General features: G+C 45.1%; 1 protein-coding gene across 1 annotated transcript in view; it reads left to right on the top strand.

Annotated features, from left to right (window-relative positions):
* Positions 1 to 25,172, top strand: part of filip1l (filamin A interacting protein 1-like) — a 69,433-nt gene that overhangs the window by 16,130 nt on the left and 28,131 nt on the right. The window contains exons 2-4 of the mRNA XM_012837304.3: positions 9,415 to 9,751; positions 11,304 to 11,474; positions 12,009 to 12,187. Of these exons, the coding sequence (XP_012692758.2) occupies positions 9,425 to 9,751; positions 11,304 to 11,474; positions 12,009 to 12,187 (677 nt within the window). The 5' untranslated portion in view covers positions 9,415 to 9,424. The remainder of the gene's footprint in view (positions 1 to 9,414; positions 9,752 to 11,303; positions 11,475 to 12,008; positions 12,188 to 25,172) is intronic.

Below are 25,172 nucleotides of genomic sequence, written 5' to 3'. Positions count from 1 at the left end.
ACTGTCTGAACCAGGCCCTACACCCAGTCAGAGGTTGTGGTCTCTGCAGACACAGACTGCATGCTGCAAGGTTGAGGAAAGTGAGATCCGTGGTGAGTCGTGATCATAAAATACCCTCACGGCGCACAGCTGTGAGAATGTGTCGAAGTTTAAGGGCTGATAATAATCAACTGTGCACACACACATAGACACACACACACACCCACACACCACACCACACACACACACACACACACACACACACCACACCACACACACACACACACACACACACACACACACACCACACACACACACACACACACACACACACACACACACACACTCAAGGTCTGAAAGAGGAGTGTGTGCTGTTGTGAGGTAGTCTGAAGGCCTCACCGCCAGACCGTCAGCCCCCACGAAGGAATGCACAGAATGCGCTCGGTGGAGGAATGGTGCGAGATTTTAGAAGGAAGTGATAGAAGAACAGTACACCTCGAGAGCACAATGGGAGCTTCCAGACTGATGGAAGAGCCCCCAGCTCGATCTGACGGGGCGTCAGCTGGACGGTGCGAAAAAGCTGTCAGTAACGTGCGAGGCTGACTCCTGATGCCCTGGATCTGCTGTGAACTTTTGTCCCAGATCAATGTGTTGCCAGACACAGCTGGGCGGGGGGGGGGGGGGGGGGGGGGGGGGGGCGCGCTTGCCTGCCGACCTCGTAAAGCTGCGAATGTGTTAAAATGATCAACAGTTGTGTCCTGTTAGATGGTGAATGATTAATGTGTGGTGTGTAAAGTCTTAGAGGAGGTGATCATCTCTCGAGCCTCTGTGTTTATGGGGCAAACACATGCGCTTGTGTATGTGTGTGTGTGTGTGTGTGTGTGTGTGTGTGTGTGTGTGTGTGTGTGTGTGTGTGTGTGTGTGTGTGTGTGTGTGTGTGTGTGTGTGTGTGTGTGTGTGCGTGTGTCTGACAGAAAAAAGTTAGCATGAATGTGCGAGCATGAGTGAAAGAATATGACAGATTGTTATTGACTGTCAGCTCAACAATGCAAAAGGTACCCACGTTTCTCCCGAGAGTACAACAATTAACCTGCCTATATAATATATCAGCAACAATACATCAGCACAGCAAGGCCACTTCTTCCAATGCATATTTCACCACAGGCATCAGAGAATGAGAAAACCCCAACAATAAAAGGATGATAGTTGTCATAAATCTTGGAGTAAAAGACTCTACGGTTACACACTAAAACAACAGACAAGTGCATTCATCTACTTTCTCTCCTATTCACCTCTAGAACCCGATACACAGCTGTTGGCACAGTAATAGCGGTGGGTCAAGTTATACTATTTTACCTCTCCAAGCAGTTGTTCTCAGATTTCAGTGTAGAACTGTGAAAGCCCAATGGCTACACCATTTGTTTTTCTCCCACATAAGGCATTGTATGAGCTTTGAACACATGACTTAGATTCACAATATTGTGACACTGAAGGAAGGGCCTACGCCCTCACAGGAATGTAGGTCGGAGGTTATTGGGAACTGCGTGTGTAGCAATAGTCGCACTTCCATGGTAACCTCTAGATGAAATTAAGTCTTTCTGGATGTAGTCATTTATTACAAATACCCTTTTTGGCGATGAGCTAATATTGGTTTTAAAAAATGTGCTCATGTGATGTCACTTATAACAGAGGAGTATGAGAGTTGTAGCTGATACTGACCATCCATATCATTACTATAATTAGTATATCATCATAGTTTGCACATTAAAATATATAGCATACTAATCTATTCAACCAAGTCGAAGCTAGTAGTGATTTGTATGTCTTACTAAGGCCTCTATAAAATTGTGCAAATACTAACGGATTACGTCACCTAGTTGTGAGGTATTCTTTGTTTGTTGTTTTTGTTCACAAAACTGAATGGTTTGTCAACAATAGGACAATTTGGAATGGAATTTCCTGTTGTTGTTTTGCCTTGGACTTAATGCATTAGAGTAAAAATTATGTAGACGCACTCGTGTTTCACTCATTGTAGAGCTGGACAAGCCATGGGAACAGAGTGGTACCTGCTGGAGCAGGACCAGATGAGAGAGGACGGAGCATACTAAACTTACAGCCTGCTTTCTCTCATTCCCTCCATGTGCTCTTTCTTTCTCTCCATTTCTCTCTCTCTGCCCCCTATCGTTTCCTCCCACCTTTCCTCTCTCTCTTACTCTCTCCACCACTTCTGTCTCTTTCTATCTGTTTCCCAGTTTATGTCTTCCTCCCCTCTATTTTTCTCTCTAATTTACTCCACTTAGCTCTCTAGGTAGAAAGAGAGTTTCTATTTTCCTCTCTTTCTCTCTCTCTCTCTCTCTCTCTCTCTCTCTCTCTCTCTCGCTCTCTCTCTCTCTCTCTTTCACTCTCTCACTCACTCACTCTCAATCATTTTGACAGCAATCACCCTTACGTAAGACTGCTGGAATGAGTAATTTAACTGTTGCAGTCTGTGTGTGTGTGTGTGTGTGTGTGTGTGTGTGTGTGTGTGTGTGTGTGTGTGTGTGTGTGTGTGTGTGTGTGTGTGTGTGTGTGTGTGTGTGTACATGCATGTCCAGGAGGGAGGATGATTGGTGAGTGGGTTTGTGTGTATTTTTGTGTTTGTTTATACATGTGTTTATGTATATGTGTGTGTGTATGTGTGTGTACGCAAGTGTGGTGTGTGTGTGTGTGTGTGTGAGTGTGGGTGGGTGCACATGCATGTGTGTACGTGTGTATGTGTGACAGGAAGAGGTGTGTACCAGAAGCACACCTGCACGCTAACCTCCCGACCCCTGTGTCCATCCCTCCCACTGAGACAAGTCATCACAGCAACCCTGGTAGTCTACAGGGAACATGCCTCTCCTGTACAGCTGTCTCCTCTGCTCAGCACAACGTGTGTATGTCTGCGTAAGAGAGTGTGTGTGTGAGTGTGTGTGAGTGTGTGTATGTGTGCGTGAGAGAGAGAGAGAGAGAGAGAGAGTATGTGTGTGTGTGTGTGTTGGGGTGAGTGAGAGAGAGAGTGTGTGTGTGTGTGTGTGTGTGTGTGCATGTGTGCGTCAGAGAAAGAAAGAGAGTGTGTGTGTGTGTGTGTGTGTGGGTACGTGAGAGAGAAAAAGAGAGAGAGAGTGTGTGTGTGTATGTATGTGTGTGCGTGAGAGAGAGTGTGTGTGTGTGTATGTGTACGTGTGAGAGAGTGTGTGTGTGTGTGTGTGTGCGTGAGAGAGAGTGTGTGTGTGTATGTGTGCGTGTGAGAGAGTGTGTGTGTGTATGTATGTGTGTGCGTGAGCGTGTGTGTGTGTGTGTGTATGTGTGCGTGTGAGAGAGAGAGTGTGTGTGTGTTTGAGTGTGCACATGTGCATAGATGTGTGTCTGTCAGAGTGTCCGTGTGCAGGGAGGTGTGCTCGATCTTAGTACATGTATATACATGCCTGTGTACGCATGAGCATCTAATGTGAGTTGGTGGTCTGCGTGGTAATAATCAGATAGCACGCAGGGTGAGGTGTCTAAGCATATGCGCAGCAGGGTTACATCACACCATGCTCCCATGTCAGGGAGGGCATTTTCACATCCTGGCCCATAAAGTATGATGTTTAAACGGGAATTAGCGCTGCGCATCGCAGATATGACATATGACGCTGTCCATTTTCCCCATCCGTGACGGAGAGGGAGAGAAAGAGCTGCTAAGCCAAAAAGACAGAAATGTTTTTTTCTTTTCTTTTTATGATTATGTAGCATTTTGCAACATTACTGGTCCAGACTTAGAGTTTCTGATTGATTAGGAAAGCTGTGGGTGCCTTAAGAGCGCTTAACTCTATTGCTTTATCTTCATTTTATCAATGGTTTAAATTAATAATATACGTCTTCCAACCCAAGTTTTCTTCTAGCTGTTTCTTCCGAGTGTTAAACTGTTCACATATTGAGTGGTATTATTTTTTTTAAGTGTTTTCTCATTTCTCAACTTTACCACTTTTGTTATCACTTCTGTCATTCAACTTTATCACCTAGATTGGTTATCAAGAATGGTCCATTCTTAAGTGCCTCTTAACATATTTGATAGATAATATTGTTTATCAGACTTTATACTGTATGTGAGGTGTTGTGGAACCAGTTAAAGACGACTTTTTGCCTGCAACTAAAAAGGAAGTCTTGAAGCTACATAATGAATGTATATCACTGTAGCTGAAGAACTTTCACAGAAAATGATCTTAGGGAGGCGGATGTGAGAAAAATGTGATTGTGTGACACACAGAGTGAAACATAATACAGAATATGCGTGTCAGCAGAACTCAATTTTTCAAAACGTTGACAGTTTAATAAAAAAATTTAAAAAAATAGAAAATTGTATTTAAGAAGTGTCTGGTGTAAAACAATACCCAAAGATAAAAAAAACAGTACTGTAGTCCTGCAGCAGAAGAGGTCAGAGCACTTGAAACACCATCCAGGCCATTTGGCCATGACCGCTTCTCAGCACGTCAAAATGAACCCGGCAGCTGTGCTCACTTTAGACCTGACTCTCGGGTACAGAACGGGGGAGAGCGGGGTGTCATCCAGAAGACAACGGCACAGACACACACACACACACACGCTCGCTCGCTCCGAAACCCCCCACGGCCCCACTAACCTCGGCTCTCCGCCAGCAACATAGCAACACCTTCTCCGCAAACAGCTTGCGCACATAAATTTAAACATTAATGAGATTTGCTTTGTTCAGAATAGTTCTCAGGGCCTGTCGTGTTCTTTTCTTAATCTGTTCTAAACTATTCATTTACAAACCAACCAGCATTTACTTCTTCTAGTTCTCATGTGGTTCACGCAGTTCTTTTTACACAACTGTTGAAAGTATTACTCTTACACATGTAGAGTTTGGTAAAGGTTGCTTGAGCGTTGAACAGTGCTGTTGACCCCTCTGTAGACATCCTGGTCTGATCTTGAGTCAGTGGAGAAAGAGCCTTTTTATTGGGGTACATCAAGGCTTTTATAGAACCTGCTGCTAATGTTGGATCACGCTGTTTCCTGGGACATTACCTAAGCGCAGTTTCCAGTCTTACGCACGCACCCGCGACCCCAAACAAGAGTTCACATGTGTGACACATCCTTATCAAAAGCTGACATCACTAAGTAAAGACAGAGAAGAAAAGGCGAAGGGGGAGGAGATTTAAGGGCTGGGAGAATGGAGGGATAGAGAAAAAAAAGACAGGAAGCGAGGGAACACTGGCAGAGGTCATGTGCCTTAAACCAACTTTTATTCCATGTGGTAATGGATGGAGATGTGGCGCTGCCAGGACCTGCCGCCTCTTCAAAGGGTGCCGAAGAGGTTGAGGGCATAGCACCAATCATCATGAATGCAAATCCTGTCTACGGGACATGTAGGGATTTGAGTCTTTGTTTGGAATGAAGAAAGAAAGAAACAACCAAGAAAAGAAAACTAGTAATCAGGGAATATTTACACTATTGATATATTAATCAAGATAAATACCCTCTAAATTATGGCCGCATAAATGCACATCTAAATGTGGGATATTCTCTGACATTCTCCACCATGCAAACATATAGTATACACTGTGAATAAAAAATATATAAGAATGAAGGATTAAAGCCCAAATATCTTGGCTAAAACTGCTAGAAAATGTAATGAACCATGGAAAGAGAAAAGGCTGCCTCTTGTTTTTCCTTTTCCTAATCCACATCTGAAAGTCATATTTTCTCTGGTCCATTACCTGTGGAGCGATAAGCCCTGTAAAAGAGCAGATAGGCCAGTAACACTTGGCCATTTTCACATTATGCTGTAATCTGTGGCCTTTAAGAGAGCCAGAGAGAGTGTGGCCCAGATGAGCCACCATATGGCCTCCGTGTGCAGAGCAGGTATTTAAGTCAGGACCGTTTCTCTACAGGGTCTCCGCTCCTCCAGCAGATGTGGTGGCAGAGCTGTGCCAATCTTTAGCCTGCTTGAGATATTATCGGACTTTCTGCTTGCAGGGCCTATTGCATCATGCTCTGTGGCCCTAATCAGTTTTGAGTAATGACACAGAAAGAAAGAGAGAAAGAGAGAGAAGGTGGGGGGGGGGGGGGGGGGGCAAAAGAGCTGTTAGAGCGCTCTGTCCTAACCACACATACACATATACACATGAAACTGTGATGCAATCATCACATTTTGTATTTCATAATAACTAAATTAAGCTGTGAGAGAGTGTGTGTGTGTGTGACTCTCTCTGTGTGTGTGTGTGTGTGTGTGTGTGTGTGTGTGTGTGAATATATGTGTTTTTGTGTGTGGGTGGACATCGCGTGCCTGCGTTAATACAGCGCTTGTCAAGTAATTTTCTTACAAACAGTCAGAGCAGTAATTTCTCATTAGGTCATTCATTGGCTGGAATTCCAGATCATATTACACCATAGGAGGATGTGCCTGAGCTGGTTCGACGCTTGATCCCTAAAAGCTGCGGATTAACCACAAGTTCATTTCATTTATCAGAGAAAGGGAAAAAACAAATACTTGCTTTGTAAACAAATCTCAAAACAAATCATTCTCTTTGGAACTCATTTGTCTCTGTAATTGCGTGTTAGAATAGTGTTAGAGTATTTTTCTCAGATATTTGCATTTCGATTTTCGATTAAACGTGCTAAAATTCCAAGTAAACATAGTTTTTCACATCATTCCTCTGTTGTTTTTTTTGTTGGACAAATGGATGGTATGCACACACGCACACCCACATACACGCAAACACACACACGCACGCACACACGCACACACGCACACACACACACACACACACACACAAACAAGTCATTATTATTAGAACAAGCAAAGGTCAGACTAAGCCTCTTGCCTCATATGGAAACTAATTAGTTGGCAATTAGTTTTGGCAAATGTGCTAACACTGAAACTATGAGGGAACATGGTGTTCAGCAGCCATGTTTGTCCTCCTTTGAGAATACAACTGAATATTTCTAAAATTGAAAAAGAAAACACCTACTTTCTTTACATAAATACAAACACTGTCTCTCCCGCTACCTCGTCCTTTGGCAAACATGCTAGTCACCGCACCTTTTCTCAATCTGGAACTGGTTTTCTCACGAGATAGAAGTTTTGTATGTAGTCCTCCTGGACGTGTGATCAATGAAGATTGACGGGGGATAACAGAGAAAACACTGTTCAGGTCAGCAGTAAACCAGGGGCCCTTCAGTTTGGTTCAAGTAGTGGGCAAAGGTTGACAATCTTGTAGGGTACAATTGCTCGTCATTGGGAATACTTTGAAGGGGAGAGAATCCCTTTAAGGACTAGCAGAGTGCACCCCAGTGGCACAGGCCTTTGTTTGTTCTAAAAACACACTTTTTTGGGGGGAGACATTTTTCAGAGAAGGGGGATATAGAGACAAGCCAGAATTTATTTAAAAAATCTGTTTTTGTTCTTGTAAAAAAAACAACCTGCAGCTAATGTCATAGAAAAAGGTTGACACACGCAGAGATGCACGCATTCCCACACACACACACACACACACACACACACACACACACACACACACACACACACACACACACACGCACACGCATTCCCACACACACACACACACCCTTTCTCAGGAATAAAGGCACACGTCCAACACACTCATTCAGAAACATGCACACCACACACTCTTTCTTCAGAAAACACACACAAGCATACAAACACACACACACACTTGAAGGCTGAGTAATTGTCATTTCATCCCTGTATCCCTGCTTGAACTCAAGAGGTCTTGCGCAATCTTTATTGCTTCAGGAAACCGAGAGGGCCGTGACTGTACAGCACATCTGATTTGTTACACGACAGAGTCGTTAGTAATCTCTGCGTTTGTAATGCCACCTTATTGATCACGCCCCACCACGGAGACTTACTCATGGATGGTGTGGTGAGAGAAGACTGGTGGAGGGGCCCTGAGGCCCTGGGTTTTTTTTGCCAGAGAGAGGGGAGGGAATGTGGGGCTGGGAGAACAGCGACGGCCCCCGGATCCAGCCCAGAGCTCCAGACCTCAGAGTGGATTAGCAGCAGCCGTCTTTGGCAGTGAAATGACATCATGGCTAAATCATCCCAGGGGCCTGCGTGCGCGAGTGTGTACATAGACACTCACTCAAGCACTCATCCACCCCCACACCACCTCCACCTCCACACACACACACACACATACACACACACACACACACACACACACACACATACACACACACACACACACATACACACACACACACACACACACACACACACACACACACACATACACACACACACACACACACACACACACACACACACACACACGCACACACATACGCACACACACACACACACACACACACACACGCGCACACACATACACACACACACACACAGACACACACACACACACACACACACACACACACACACGCACACGCACACACATATAAATCACAACCACACACACACACACACCCATATCCGTCATTCTCATGATCCCACTCTCTCTCTCCTAGACTCTAGTCTCTTCTCTCCCTCTACCCATTCTCTCTTTCTTCATCAATTTTCCCCTACTATTGTCCCTGTTATACACTACGCACTATCACTTCTCCTCCTTTCCCTCTTTCCCTGTTTGTCTCTCTATCCTGCTGTCTCTCCTCACATCTTTTTCTTTCTTTCTTCTCTCCCTCTAACCCTCTTTCTCTTTTTGTTTCTCTTCCAACTTTCTCTCTTGCTCACTCTCTCACTCTTACTCACTCTCTCTCTCACTCTCTCTCTCTTTCTCTCTCTCGCTCTTGCTTTCTCCTCCCACACATAATCTTACAGTTATGCATTGATACGTTCACAATGACATCATACTTCACACGCTCAATACATATTGTCTTAATTACTGATCAAACACAGCATGATGGGTCCAAACAGGTTCTCTCTCTCAGTCTCTCTCAGTCTCTCTCAGTCTCTCTCTCTCTCTCTCTCTCTCTGTGAGGGTGTGAGTTTGTTTAGGCCTCTGCTGTTCAAACTTTGTCCCGCGCATGAATGGGGCTGGCTATTGTATGGAGCTCCAGCAATCTTTGTTGCTCCCACAGGTGATAGATTAAACCCCCAGGCCTGGGCCTCTTTAGGCAGCACCTGTTGGATCAGATCCTTTTTTGATTATTCTCTCTCGTTCAGCTGTGCCCTTACACACACACACACACACACACACACACACACACACACACACACACACACACACACACACACACATACAGACACATATATGCACACATGTCCTCTCTTGGTAACACACACACACACACACACACACACACACACACACATACATATGCACACACGCCCTCTCTCTTTAACACACACACACACACACACACACACACACACACACATAGACACACACTGTTACAGTGACACTCATAAATCTCCACCTGTGTTCCTATCACCAGGTAAACAGCCATGCGTTCCCGTAGCAACAGCATGGAGGACCTGGCCCAGGCCAAGCCTTTGTCAGAGCAGCAGCAGCCGCAGGAGCACACTGGATCCCGCCGGCGGGCCGCAGAGAGCGAGGAACCTTCCGGAAGGGGCCCGGGGCAGCCTTGGCACACGGAACCGCCAGATGACGTGGACACCATCCAGAAGAAATACAAGAGTGGCAGCAGCAGCAGCAGCAGTGGCCACAGCAGTGGGCAACCCAGAGGCAGGGCGGCGTCAGTAGGGAAGGGCAGGGACCTCTCACGTGACGACCTCCTCTTCCTGCTCAGCATGCTGGAGGGAGAGCTACAGGTGGGTCTGAATGAACAAAGGAATTGATTTGCATTATGGTATAAGCAGGATCTTTATTTAATTAAATAAAAATGAGTAGAGTAGAGTAGAGTAGATTAAACTGAATAGAATTCAGTTGTGAGATGAGTGCCATTGAATAGTACTAAACACTCATGTAGCTTTTGTATTTGCAAAACAAAAATCACAACCATTGTAGAAGAAATGAAAAGCAATTGGACATTAGATGCTAGTAGAACCTGTTTTTTTTTCACAAAGTGCTTTTGTATGTATTGGAACTGAGACATGTCTGTATGGGTAAACCAACCTTTCCATGGGGTGCGTTCAAAATAGCAAACAAAGGCAAAAGTTTGCAAACTGTTCAATGCAACTGTTTGCAAACACACACAATGGTCTGAGGGCGTGGCTCTTGGCAAACAAACATTGACACTGGACTGGGGTTACAGTTGAACTTTTGGAACGTTAACACAAAATTGTTGAAATGCAAAAGTTCAATGAAAGCACTTTCGCCACTAATGTTCGCTAAGGAAGAACTGAACTCCCTTGTGATGGTGATGGACTGTTGGCATGTAAACCGGCGGAGCGGTTTTCACATCAGAGGCTGCTGCGTGTGGAAGCGAGAGAGGGATGAATTGAGCATACATCGCTAGGACAGGGACCTGTAAAAGGAGATGAACCAAGGAGGAGGAGCCATAAAAAAGAAGGGGGAAAAGTATAAAGAAAATAAAAGAAAGAGGGGAAAAAAAGAACAAGGGGACATCTCATGGCTTGTGAAAGGTGAGGGGGAGGGAGGAGGGGAGAGGAGAGGAGCAGAGGGGTAACGTTAATCCATCTCCCAGATAGCCCAGGCCTGGATGACCCTGTCCGGCTCAGCAGAACATCCCTCTCCCCCATGGACACCTGATGGAGCATGACATGATGGAGAGAGGGGGGGGGGGGTAATATGGAGAGAAAGGGAGCAAGAGTGGGATAGAGAGAGATTGAGTGAAAGAGAGAGGGAGGCAGAGAGTAAGGGAGGGTGGGAAAGAGAGTGAGTGACAGAGAGCTGGAGATGGGGAGGAACATAGTTTATAAAACAAGGGCGAGAGTGCGTGAGAGAGAAAAGTCAAAGAGAGGTACATACTGTATGTATAAAAGAGCGGCCTTAAATTGGTCACATTTAGAAGTGCAGCCATTTCACAAGCGAGCATGCTAAGCATTTTACGGTTGACTTACTTGTTTATTTCACCTCTGAAGAGCATGACGGCTTGTTAGAAAAGTGACAGAAAGGGGTTTGGAAAGTTTGGCAGGCAGCAGCTCACCGTTAACCTGCCACGATGCAAACCCATTCAGAGTTAATGACGCACGCCGCCCCACCATTGCATAAATGAACTGCTATGCACGCTTCTAAAAATGGGCACTGTAAAGTGTCAGCCGAGCGCGTAGCCTACTAATAACTTACCCCTGCCCCACTCACTCGCATGCCTTTCTAACACAAACCCATCAATCTGCTGTAAAAAGAGAGAAAACTGTCTCTGACTCATTGCCCCCCCCCCCCCCCGGGCTCTCACCGCAGGCTCGAGATGAGGTGATCACGGTACTAAAGGCTGACAAGATCGACCTTGCCGTGCTGGAGGGCAAGTACGGATTCGTGACCCCACAGAAGGTGCTCCAGGCCTTGCAGAGAGACGCCATACAGAAAGGGGATGGGTGGCAGGATGACATCTACGAGAAGCCCATGGTTGAGGTGAGGAGCGTGATCCTGAGAGACAACGTCGTCAACACACACACGAGTCGAACGATGGCAGGGATTAAGATATGAACAATAACCATGTATAAGGTTGACAGTCAGCTTGGATTCACATAGTGATGTACACCTAAAGAAAATTAGATTGGGGCGGCAGTGGTACAGGAGGTAAAGAAGTCGTTTAGTAATCAGAAGGTTGCTAGTTCGATTCCCTGTCGAAGTGTCCTTGAGCAAGGCACTGAACCCCTAATTGCTCCTGATGTGCAGTGTGCCATCAGTGTAAATGTAAAATGTGTATACATTGTAAGTCGCACATATGTAAGTCGCTTTGGATAAAAGCGTCTGCTAAATGACTAAATGTAGATTGATGCATTGGGCCCATGTCACTGCGTTGCAGTGTACTGAAAACTCCACAACAGTAAGTAAACAGTAGTAAAGTTGATATCTGCCTCTAAAAAGAGGCTATTGAACTAAGAAATGATTATCTAGTCCAATGTATTCATCACCAAACCATCTAACTTGTCTGTTTCTCAGCTGGACAAGCTGGTGGAGAAGCAGAGAGAGACGTACCGGCGCATGCTGGAGCAGCTGCTCATAGTGGAGCAGTCTCACAAGCAGACCATCTACAAGATGGAGGACGAGAAGATGAACCACAGTGAGTTCATGAAGAAGAGCGACGAGTTCACCAACCTGCTGGAACAGGACAGGGAGAGGTCAGTGGCCAAATGGCCAAACCATGATTCAATTTTGTGGTGTATTATTAATCGGGAATATGATACATGGTGCTTCACACGGTGGGTATTCTCAGAAAGGCACTTTTCAGAATGTGCATCAGGCTTTAAAAAAACACAACTGAATTTTGGTTGAACAAGTATCCCTGAAACTCAACTGGAACTAATTTTCTTGAGCGTATGAGATGTGATTTGTTTTCATTATAACTGAGTTTAACCGTATGAAATGGGCAGTCGCTGCATTGAATGCAGCCATCCTCTGTGGCAATGTTGGACACTGAAATGCTTTAACTTAGGGTTCATGGCAAGGTTCTGATGCACATTCTCAGAAGTTCGGCTCTATGGTTCTTTTTTGGTCTGTTCTTTTCCATCCAAATCAGTTGGTATCTCAGCATCATATCTGGACATGTATGAGACACATTGGACTCTTTCAAACACTTTACAACAAACCACCATCAAAGAGGACAACTCAGACTAAATATTTAGACGACATATGGTTCTGGCCCAAAAGAGCACAATGGGACCTTTTGAGCACCATGGTGCCCACGCTTAATCATCGACTGATGTCAAATAGTTTTTTATAGTGCATGCATGGGGTCATTGTTATTACGCTTGAAACAGTTTGGTCTGCACTGGATTTGAAATAGTGCAGAGAGTTTCTCAGATCATTAGGGTTTGTGGGCTGGTATGTGTTGCTGGCTGGTGTTAGAGTGTGAATATCTGTGGGAGCTTTTTTTGTGCCCCCCTCCCCCGGTCTTGACCCATGAGAGATGAGCCAGACATTGAGAGGTTCACTTGTCCGTTCCTGTTGAGGATCATTTTGACATGAAGCCTGCGGGTCTGGCTGGCTTCCGGGCGGAGGGATTACGCTGTGCCCTACAGACTCTACGGCGTGACAGATGGTGTCCACCATAACATTAATTCTGTGGAAATCCAGAGTTGTCACGGAGGCTTGATGGGTGGAGGGCTATGGCAATCACCCCTGCCTCTGCCTGGTAAGCCTTGCCCATCATGGCAGATGAATCAGTCACGAATCAGCTATGGATGTTCTGCATCATTTTAGGGGGCTTTTTTATCTTGATTATCTTGATGTGCTGTCTCACACTCCTTCTTGGCATTTTATCAACTGTCAACATTTTTCACGTAGGCTCAAAGTGTGAACTTTTTCTGGATTGGCACACTCCGGCCAACGGTATAATTCTATTTACATTTTATCATTTCAATCCCGCGTTCTGTATTTGTACAAGCACGACCTGCACTTTGAAGCTATACTATCGATTTCCAGGATTAGATCAAAGAGTCTGTGCGTCCCAACATAGCACTCTAAAATTGGGTGCCACAACAGTGTTCGGGTCGTTACAGGCAGCTAATTTGTTACGTATCATCAGGTTACAGCTGCTATCTTGCACGGCATCTGCACACCAAAAATAAATCCTCGTCCCCAAAACCAGACTGTGAAACCATCGAGGGTCTAAATGCAGTGACCGTCCTGCAGCTATAGAGGTTCAGCACCCTGAGCCCAGATAAGTGTGTCAGGAACACGGTGCCATGAAGTATAAATATCTTGGGTACGATTTGGGCCGGCTGCATTGTATCCCCGGGCCATGTTGAAACATGTTGCTGGCTCTCTTGGCAGGGGTCTCTTACTGGCTCCCATTGCCAAAGCGGACCTCTCTCACTTTCTGGATTTCACAGCAATCAGATTTGAGAGGTTCCTGAGGAATGTATAAAAGTGATGCAGGAGGAGGAGAAAAAAAAGCCTAACTATTCGTTCTTCTGTTTCCCTTCACAAAAACACATAGTTCATTCCAACTTTTCATCATCCCCCTTTAGCATCCAAATCTATGATGTTGGCAATAAAGTGAAAACATAACTTCAAGGTTTCGAACATGGACAGAACTCTGGAGTACAGTTCAAAACAGTGTTAAAAAGAAACGTAATGAAAACAACACAAGCCACACATATTGCCACAGTCACAGAGGGATGTAGAAATTCCTCATTAAAAGCATTAATTTGGTGATAACTCAAACATGTCAAGTGTGTCTCTAGCAAAAAAAAAGGAACAAGAAGGGATGTGGAGCCGGCCATTCTGGATGGCTGGAGTGTAACATGATGACTTGGCTCGGAATGAAACTCGCTCTGGAAAAAAAAGAGAAAATCCCGAAAGAGAGAGAGAGAAAAAAAATAAAACCCAACAAACACATACTCTGGCATTCTCTCCGTGCTTCAGTAATGTCTTTATATGGCAATGTCAAACACACACACACACACACAGACACACACACACACAGACACACACACACACACATACACACACACACACTTTATTATTGTCTTTATATGGCAATGTCAAATGCCTGAACCCAGGACGTCAAGGAGGAGAGCATCCATAGCAACGGGAGTCCTGACAGGATTTTAGAATGTTAACCATGTCTGTAGATGCAGTTATGGGTCTTAATCATCGATAAGCGAACAAGTACAATTCTGCTACTTTTTGTTTACTATGATCATCTGGGACACCAGACATGCTGACTTAGGCCGCTTATCTCCGATGATGTCCATGTAACATCCTACCTGGCAAGTGGAGTCCCCTGGAAGTGGACTAATTGTGATGATCTTATTATCGGAGTTGCACGGCATATTTGCCTTGGCCCGTTCGTGATCCGCACGCTGTGCTCGATCAGCAAGCGTGTCAGGAAGAAGCAACTGCCATGAAAAACAGTCCTGGTGACCAAAGGGTCACGTTAATTACATGAAAAAGAAAAAAAAAGAAAACGATTGATTTATAGATTTTTACTAGAGAGAGTCGCTGGGAGAGGAGACAACACAATGGCGTCGCACAACCTTAATAATTAACGGCGGAGCATGCAGAGACGTCAGGTTGCCATGGAAACCGGCAGAGTTTGCACCAAGACCTTTGCCAGAAGGACGTCCAAGTTTTGGCCGTGCTTCACATGCAGGCCAGAACCGCAGAGTACACAGCGGCACAACGGCTGTAATTTGTGTGTCGTCTTTCCTCGTTCCAGACGCGGAGACAGCAGAGTGGACTTGGAGTGCACTGTAGTACTTTACTTTCAAGAAATGTGTAACCTGATGCCCCCCCCCCCTCTCCCAAAAAAGTATTTTGTTCCCTCTGTGGCTGTTGTTTGTGTGTAAACTTTGGGAAGGGTAGGGCAAATAGGAGTAAATTCTGTAATTATTCTACTAACTAACTGTAGAATCACAAGAGACTCTCATAATAATAGAACAAACCTATTTTTCACGGTTCTTCTTTTGACCTACAAACATTAAGTGTTGCCTGACATAAACCATCATTTCAACGTATTATGTTAAGGATAAGACGGTACTAAAGTGTGTTGTTGGCAAAGCTTATACATATTTGAGATAAACCTTCTCTTTATTTAGGCCTTTTCATGTGTCATCTGCAGTTACTCAGCTGCAAAACTGTCATAAACAAATTAAACGTTTTAGAAGGCTTTGACCTAAAAACCTACTCTCTGCAAAACCACAAAGGTCTTTAGTCTTGAACAAAGTCAAAGCCCATTCATCACAATAGTGGACCACCGGTTGAGCCCGAAAAACCACTCTACTGTTCTGTTCCACTGTTCGTTCGGCAGTCAGACGTTCCAAAGCATGTCAAAGGAGTTCCACGGTGAAAATGAAAAAAAGAAAACGGGGCTAAGAAAACACCAAAGCTCAGAAAGCACAACACTGGACGACCACTTATCACCCGTTTGAAGGGGAGCAACAGTAACCGTCCTTGTTATCAAAGCAAGTGAGCCTGTGGAGATGGAGCCCATTTGAAGAGTACTGTGTTGCACCGGTTTTTAATTTCATGCTTGTTAATCCATTGTTGTACGTTGCATTGTAGCAGGATGTAATCACTTCCTTTCTTGGTCCTGGCACACGGGAACCGAGATTACATAGTTTGAGGGCTATGTGTAGCAGGATTTGGGAGCAGACACCAGATCTCTCTCTTTCTCTCCCTCTCTCTCTCTCTCTCTCTCTCTCTCTCTCACACACACACACACAGCAGATCTTGCTCTTTTTCTCTGTCTATCTCTCTCTCTCTCTCTCCCCCTCTCTTTGAGTACAGACCCAGTCCCCCCTACCCCTACTCTTCTCCCTAGAAGGCCCAGAAAGCATGTGAAAGTGGAGGAGGTCAAGCAGCCCACTCTGATTAATTGGCCATCAAAGCTGCGTCCAGGACTGATGACCTCACTGCACACTGTATGAGGCTAAAGTGTGGAGGCGGTGGGGGGCAGTGAGAGCCTCTAGCAGCCGGCCCCCTAACTCTCACCAGATGTTGCAGAGAGAAAGGGGGCTGCCGCTGCTCCCTCACACACATGTTACATCGAGGACGTTCGGTTCTTTTCAAGGTTCGGTGGACTAGCACGGGTTAGTGTTTTACAGCCACTTCGCTTCCCCCCAAACTTCAGCTCCAGCTTCCCCACCACCACAGCAACCTCCTCCACCAGCATCACTGACCCCATTTCCTTCACTCCAGCATTCCTCGACATACAGCGTACAGTAACTCAACAAACCCCCACAAGACAAACCTGGAGCTGGTTTGTTGTTGAACGAATGGCCAGAGAAATAAAAGCTTTCAGACGCAGGTATTGGTGTGGATAGCTCTCACCTTCAAGTTGAAACTCAGTCCAGCCCTGAATATGACTGTTTAGGCATAGTCACCATGGGCAGTGGCAGCCAGTGATTCAGCTGGTGGAGACTACAGGAGCTTTAGGATAACCATCAGGTGTGGTTCTGTGCATGTTCCAGAACACATCCAGGTGAAGAAGAGACAGTGCATGCTATTGTAATATCTCTAAATAGATCGACACAGGTTGTTTTTTCTCCTTGTTGGAAAAAAAGACATTGTTATCTCATGTGTTCCTTTTCCTGGATGTTTTGATGAAGGAATGAGAAAGTTTTTTGGCATACCTTGAGGTATGTGAAAGGCTAGATTGTAACAGACAAAAAGCACACATCCACATACATACTCTCTGTCACACACACAAACACACACTAAATCCCCGCAAAGCTGTAGATGTGCCTTCAAGACATGTAGCAGCTTACACACAAATACATACACACTGAAACATAAAGCACACAGGCTCCCACACACACACACACACACACACACACACACACACACACACACACACACACACACACACACACACACACACACAGGGCCCCCTCAGAGGGAGTTTGCCATCTTAGCCACAGAGATGACAAGGATCATGATAATATCAGTGACCCTCAGAGACACTGTGTGCTGCACAAGCCTGTTCCCACACACCGCCTGCCTCTGCTTTCCTCATTGAATAACGTCAATATGTTCTAGTGTCTGTCAAGCACTGTCAGGAGAGTGAGACAGAAAACCTGGCTGATTCTTAACTGTGATGACCTAACTTACGGATGGGACAAAACTGCTGGCATGACTCATAGCTATCATGTTTAAGTTGACATTTTTAGAGGTCGTTCATCGTACACCGCTCAAGTTCGCCGTACAAATGTATTGTTATTCACATTCAGCACAGGTCCTTCTGTAATATGTTCAACCGTTGTTCAGAGGTCAGATAGTTACACAACAGAACCATTCTCTTGGACGTTTAGGAAGTTGTTGTTTTGAGTAAGTGACGCAGGGCAAGCTGCGGCAGGACTCTCAAGTTCTCCTCCACGCGTCTTGTCCCCTGCACATCCCTGGGATGTTATTCCTGTAAGCTCACAGAGAGGGGAAGGGCCGTGCGCTCGTAAATTGTCCCCACGTTGACAAACGAGACTCCGGGCCCCTCATGGGGAAGAGTGCACCTACAGTCCCGCGGCACCTGGACTTGAAGGGCTCCTCTATCTAATCTATCACTCATACGATTAGCACAGTATGCACACACGCATTCTTGTACTCAACACGAAGAGAAGATAAGATGCGAGGTGCACACACATCTGTGTTGGAAAGTGAAATATATGTTACTTCGTTTGCTTTTACAGTTTTTAAAAACTCAAGGCGGTAGAATTTATACGAAAAGTACATTATAACAGACTAGGCTGACTGCTGCTGTCTACAATGCTTCAGTCACGCTGTATTGAATTTCAACTGGCTTCTTCCCAGTGAAAGGCCATGCGAGTGACGAGGGGGTTAAACGAGAGAGAAGTGGTGAGAATCTCTGTTGCTTCTAGCAGGCCGTCGACGAGCGGATGAGCACATCTGAAACGCGTCGTTTGCTCCGAAGCCCTACCGCAGGATCTCGGGTTCGGTTTATGAATCACACAGCCGTGACACATTCACCAACTTCCTCTGAACATACACACGACATGGATACCTAGCAGGCTGCAGCACAGAGGTGGTCAGTTTCAGATGCGTCAATGCATTTTTTTCTGGCCTTTTTGCTGCTTTTTTTTTTTCTTGAAAGCATTTGGGGAGTTTGTTTTTGAGAAATCAGACATGCCGCAGTGCTGTTGTTTCTTAAATGAAAGACTTGCTGATATTAACTTTTCAATATAATCCTTCAGAAAATTATTATGAATAAACATACTTAAGACATTCTTATATGCAGACGACAAGCTATACATGCAACTACAGTAGTATGTCGACATGTTACATGCTATTGTACATTTACAGAATACAACTGTCTGCTGTTCAGTTGTATTGGCAGTGTATAACAGTCTTCTCTGACTCGTTTCTGGAGAACTTGTCCTTGTTGCCACAGACTCCTTGGTTAATGTTAAAAATATCTTGTGGGTTTCTCCGGTGATTCACATTCACTGGTCCCTTTGATGAGATTTATCTCACTCCAACAGCCGTGCAAATGAAAAAAAGATGGGCCTCTGAAACTTATCCAGGTCTTAACCCTCAAAACACACACACACACACTCTCTCTCTCTCTCTCTCTCTCTCTCTCTCTCTCTCTCTCTCTCTCTTCCTCTTCATCTCTGTCACTCTGCTATGCCATCAGCTCTGCCGTGATAGGAAAAAATGAGCTAGTTCCTGATTGTGACCTAACTTGCGGGGCGTGTGCCAACCGCCGGTTCTTCTCAGCCAGATAGTGACAGAGTTGTCCCACTTCTCTCTGCGCCCTGAAACCAATCAAACACAGTAGGCTTGGAAAGAAATGAAAACAGTGCAACTTTGGTCACAACGTGCTCCGTCAAAAATGTGCTTTAATGAGTTATTCATGGTCTCAGGGACTCTTCAGTGGTTGAATTATTGCTAAACCTGCAGTGACATTGTCACATATTGTGAAAGATATCTGGTTCTATTCATCAATATGTCAAAACTTAATAAGTAAAATGACGATAAGAAGTACAAAGCAAATTGCAATGTAGCCTATTTATCTCATGTTGCTAAAATGTAGTCAATGTTTCTTTTATGAAATGTTTTTCTGCAAACTGATACTACAGGATAAACTGATACTACAGTGGAATATATCTGGGAAGGTATGCATAATACATAAAATCCACATTGTCTCAGTTATTACTAAGATCAACAGCACAGTATAATGTAGTACTTTATAGTATGGGGATTTTGGATGCTTTACAATTATTGCATCACTTGGCACTTGAATGAGAATATGACAAAAGATATGAAGCAATTAAATCACATGTAAAGGCAATTTTCCCCATAAAACTGTGGCGACTTGTCAGACGGTCTTGGTTGCGAGCGTGTTGCAGTTAGATCCCGGGCCCCATCAGCACTCTGTGTAATGAGATGACATATCTCTGACAGAATGCTGCGATTAGCCACAAAAGCCACAGAGCACACACTTGCATACGTGACAGCATGCATTCCCCAACTCTCCAAAGATTTCTTTTTTCTTTCCTTTTTTCTTTTTCCCCCCTTTTTCTCTTAATGGGGAAATGCCTTGTAAGGAATACCCTGGGATTTAAAAGCAATCTGTCCTGCCTATCAGACTGCATGGCGACTGCATGAGGAAGATGGTGGTGAACAGGGAAGGAGAGAACTGTGACCCCATCCACTAGCCCTAGTATTACGGGCAGTGTTCACAGCATGGGCGAGAGAGTGGGTGAGAGAGTGGGGGAGACAGCATGGGTGAGAGAGTGGGTGAGAGAGTGGGGGAGACAGCATGGGTGAGAGAGTGTGTGAGACAGCATGGGTGAGAGAGTGGGTGAGAGAGTGGGGGAGACAGCATGGGTGAGAGAGTGGGGGAGACAGCATGGGTGAGAGAGTGGGTGAGACAGCATGGGTGAGACAGCATGGGTGAGAGAGTGGGTGAGACAGCATGGGTGAGAGAGTGGGTGAGACAGCATGGGTGAGAGAGTGGGTGAGACAGCATGGGTGAGACAGCATGGGTGAGAGAGTGGGTGAGACAGCATGGGTGAGAGAGTGGGTGAGACAGCATGGGTGAGACAGCATGGGTGAGAGAGTGGGTGAGACAGCATGGGTGAGAAAGTGGGTGAGACAGCATGGGTGAGAGAGTGGGTGAGAGAGTGGGTGAGACAGCATGGGTGAGAGAGTGGGTGAGACAGCATGGGTGAGAGAGTGGGGGAGAGAGTGGGTGAGAGAGTGGGGGAGACAGCATGGGTGAGAGAGTGGGTGAGACAGCATGGGTGAGACAGCATGGGTGAGAGAGTGGGTGAGAGAGTGGGTGAGAGAGTGGGTGAGACAGCATGGATGAGACAGCATGGGTGAGAGAGTGGGTGAGACAGCATGGGTGAGAGAGTGGGTGAGACAGCATGGGTGAGAGAGTGGGTGAGAGAGTGGGTGAGACAGCATGGGTGAGAGAGTGGGTGAGACAGCATGGGTGAGAGAGTGGGGGAGAGAGTGGGTGAGAGAGTGGGTGAGACAGCATGGGTGAGAGAGTGGGTGAGAGAGTGGGTGAGACAGCATGGGTGAGAGAGTGGGTGAGACAGCATGGGTGAGAGAGTGGGTGAGACAGCATGGGTGAGACAGACGCAGACGCAGAGAGACAGAGACAGACTGAGGGGGGAGAGACTGTAGCCTTGTTGTCTAAGCTGCACTAGCCCTGTTGGCATGATGTGCCACAGTTGCTCAGTCTGTTTATACACTCTAACGTTCACCGCAGTTTCTCTGGGAATCCCTATGCTCTACATGCTGGTGCGCCTCGGAACATTCGGACCAACTAATAAGCATCTACACTACATCCTGCGTTGATGAATGTGGAATCCTTGCGTGCAAGCTTCACTATGTCCTGCAGTTGTCAGGGTGTAATTTTGCTTCAAAAGCTACTCTATTTTTTTCTGACTACATGGAGGTCAATGCGGTCGATCTTCTACGATTATTTTTTAATTTTTTTTTCAGTTTTGCTAGTAGTTGACAAGTATGAACTGTTAAGCGGTTTGTGCCGGGCCAAACCCACAGTCATAGCGTAGAAGCATGGGAGGAAAAATATGGTTGAAACTATAGTGTGGTAGTGTGGGAGAGGAGCTGCAGCAGGAACCTTAATCAAGCTGTGATGAACTAACGGAGCTGCTGTCTGAGACGCAATCCAAAACACTGCACCAGCAATGGGTGGGGCCTGAGAAACTGGATAAGCTTAGCATGGTTCCCAACACGTCAGAGGGGAAAAGAGCCATCGCACAATAGTCAGTCAGTGTTTTGATGCAGGTTTTTTTATTGCTTCTTCTGGCCAAAGTGGAGTATTTCCCAGGCAGCCCTCCTGTAAGGGCCACAGGGCCTAGCACTTGTCAGGCTGACTAGAACTAGTTTGGTGGTGCTTACTGTCATCAATCCTACTACCTTACTTTAGCTGATTGTTCTACCTCACTTGTTAGTCACTTTGTATTTAATTATCTGCTTAATTAATAGATGTAAATGTAAAGATGCTGTGCTCTCAGGAGGCAGATGGAGAAAATGCTGCTTTGCAGTCTGTGAGGAGCTACAGGAGGTCAGAGAGAATGATCCTCATGTTTCAGTCGTCAGGATGCTTGTAAATGTTTGGGGCTTTTGGAGAGGACACGTTGGCCAATATAACACAGGCAGACATTAAATCTATGAAGGCTAATAGTAGACTGCAGGCAACCTCCTCAGAACAGAAGAGACTTGTTTCCCCTTCTCTCCATTGAGACGAGAACAACTGAGGCCAAGTTTGCCACTACGAGGTGAAACAGATTGAATAGCAAGGAGGAACATCCAAAAATGCAAAGAATTACCTGTGGAGGATAGTTTTACCAGCTCACAGAGATTCTCCCATTCCCCCCACACCAAATAGTTGTTGAGTGGGTTGTTTGCTTGAATTATGGCTTGGCCGAACATGGAAAAGGAAATGTAAGCTTTTATTATTTATTTCCCCCCCCCCCTCTCGCTGTTGTGGTTCTGGTCAGACTGGAAGGAAATGATAGTGTGAACTTGGACACAATGTCCTTGAGGCTGGCAGCAGCTGCATCTGAATAATGTGACGGGCGAATGTGCTTGCCGCCAAATTCGTGTCAAGATACACGGGTGAGATAGGTTGGGGGAAGGAAATGGCTAAGAGCTGCCAGCTAGCATCACTTATCAGTCCCGAATGCTTGCTCAGGGGCGGTCCAGTGCCAATTGTGCAAACACCAGACTTGAGTGTAGTGCTACGTTCTTGCGCTCTGAGCCAAGGGTGATTGCGCGATAAGGAAATAAAGAGATCTTTTGACTTACAGCGTGACATAATCATAAAAATGTATCTTAGCACTGAGTGACAGAGAGATTGATAGGCCTGCCAAGTAATATGAGCACAAGCTGCATCATACCAATATCCATGTTTGGGATTTGCTGCACTTTAAATGCGAGTTGGCGACGATGGAAGGTCTAATGGGGTTTGGTGAAAGAAGTTAAAAAAAAAAATGGCTTACTCCGTTTCTGGTAGCCATTACCTCCAGAAATAAAATTACCAACCTCCAGGGCTTTCAAACCTTACCGAGTCTTGGGTTGACAACTTTCTCCTTTGTACCATCTAAACTGACTGAGGGCACATAAACTATTAATAGTGCTGTACCATTAAACTATCTATGGTTTATTTCACATAAACATTCCCAATGCATTGTCTTCCAGGAGCACTTGCTGCCCATAAGGTAAAAAATATAGAGGCTATTTTCAGTCGAGCATCCCATCAGTACACAAGAGGTTTGTGGCACTCTCTGAGCTTCTGCGAGGCTCCAGTTTAATGAGTGGCATATAAAATTGGAAATGGAGCTTGTAACTTGTGAGAAGTGTTAGGAAAGACTAATTTTGAGGTGGGAACCGTTAATTACAAACATTTATGAGAGAACAGTTCAATTTACTTTTCCCTGACGGAATGCGGCTGACGCAGATACCACAGAGTGGTCAAAAACGTGCCTTCGTTCTTTTGTTGTTTTTCCCTCATCAGTGACATGAAAGCAGCTCTTTGAGGAAACATCATTTGAATGATTTTGGTTGTTATCTAACGACGTAAATAAACACTTTCTACCGCCTTTTGATGAGACCTGACATGAAAGAAAGGGACTAATGGCTAACTAATAAAAAAAAAACACAAGGGCAGCTCAAGCCACTGTTCAGTACGGAAAAGATTGAAGATGAGATGAGATGAGCGATGCGAATGCTCACAAAAAGATGTCAGAGGTAGACACAAAGGTTTGTCCGAGCTGATTTGCGAAACAACGGTGACGAATAAAGAAACCAAACTATTTGGCAAGAGGCAGCGGAACAGAGGAGAGCATACTTTCACAAGGACCACCATGTCCTGTTACATCCTTGGCCTTTTTGTGGTATGTTACAAGCAGTGAGAAAGAGCCACAGTCGTATTTTAAATCTCCCCTCCTCCCTTTCGGAGCTTGGCCCACATTGGGATTCTTGAGGTGATTAATGGAATAAAGACTCTCATGCCAAAGTCTAAGGCAATATATACCCTGCGAGTGGTCTGGTTGAAAGCACATCACTGAGAGCATATTCATCACAGGATATGTAAGTACTACATACTCGTCTCTTACATGCTCCTCTATCTTAGGTTTAGATGCACGGCACATTTTAACTGTATGTTTTACCGTCGGGCCAATTAGATAACTCTTTGAATCACGATCAGAGCTTATTCTCTGTCCCCAGATCAGTGGCTGCAGAAAATGTGTTTCAAACATTCACAGAATGAGAAAGCCTACTCAAATGCATGGCTTGTCAGCAAAAGCCCTGCAGGATCGGTGCAAAAGTGCTAAATCAAACAGTTTGTGTTTTTACAAGCCCACCAGGCTTCTTGGAGAACATCACAGAAATGTAATTCAAATCGCATGAAGGAGTCTGGCATGGCATTAGACTAAATCCATTCACTTTATGAGAAGAATTCTGAGATCTGACCAGCGCTGGGTTGGTTTAAAGGGATATCGTCTATCCTAATGGCTCAATCGACTAATTACAGCGTGCGAGAGACCTTCAGAAGAAAAACAGAACATCACCACATATAAGAGCTGCACCAGCCAGTAAATACAGTCAAAGATTTTACAGTAAAAGCACTTTGCTGCCATCATTAAGAGAAGTTAAACTCTCAGGGTTGGGCATCTTCCTAGACCACGTTTCTTGTATGCATAATTATTCATGAAGTGCCCAGTTCTTCCAAATATTCTGTGTGTCTACATACACAGGGCTGATTCTTTCAACAGTAACGGTTCAGCTATGCATTATAGAGCATACTGGGGAACAGATTCTTGTTTCCATGTGCAAAAGCAAAGATTAATTATTTTCCTAGGGGAGATGAAGACTATTGTTTTTCAGTGTAACACAATGATAATGTGGCATATTTCCTTCGGCTGTAGAATCTAGAGTAAGTAGCAACTTTAACAGACCCAGAAACAAGAAAAATGTGGTTGTGGAGGACAGAGTAAGATTAGGTCTCACTGCCGGATATTTGGGATGATGAAACAGAATCTTTTATCTTTCATCCACAATACAGCACTCCTCGCCCAACTCTCCCTTCTATCTCCCTCAAATATTTTTTGCTCCATCAGTGGTAAAGTCCATCATTTCTTCTTCTTTTCTTCTCCAATAAGT

The sequence above is a fragment of the Clupea harengus genome, chromosome 21 (genome assembly GCF_900700415.2).
Source record: "Clupea harengus chromosome 21, Ch_v2.0.2, whole genome shotgun sequence".
NCBI lineage: Eukaryota > Metazoa > Chordata > Actinopteri > Clupeiformes > Clupeidae > Clupea > Clupea harengus.
This window is presented reverse-complemented; position numbering and strand designations above follow the sequence as displayed.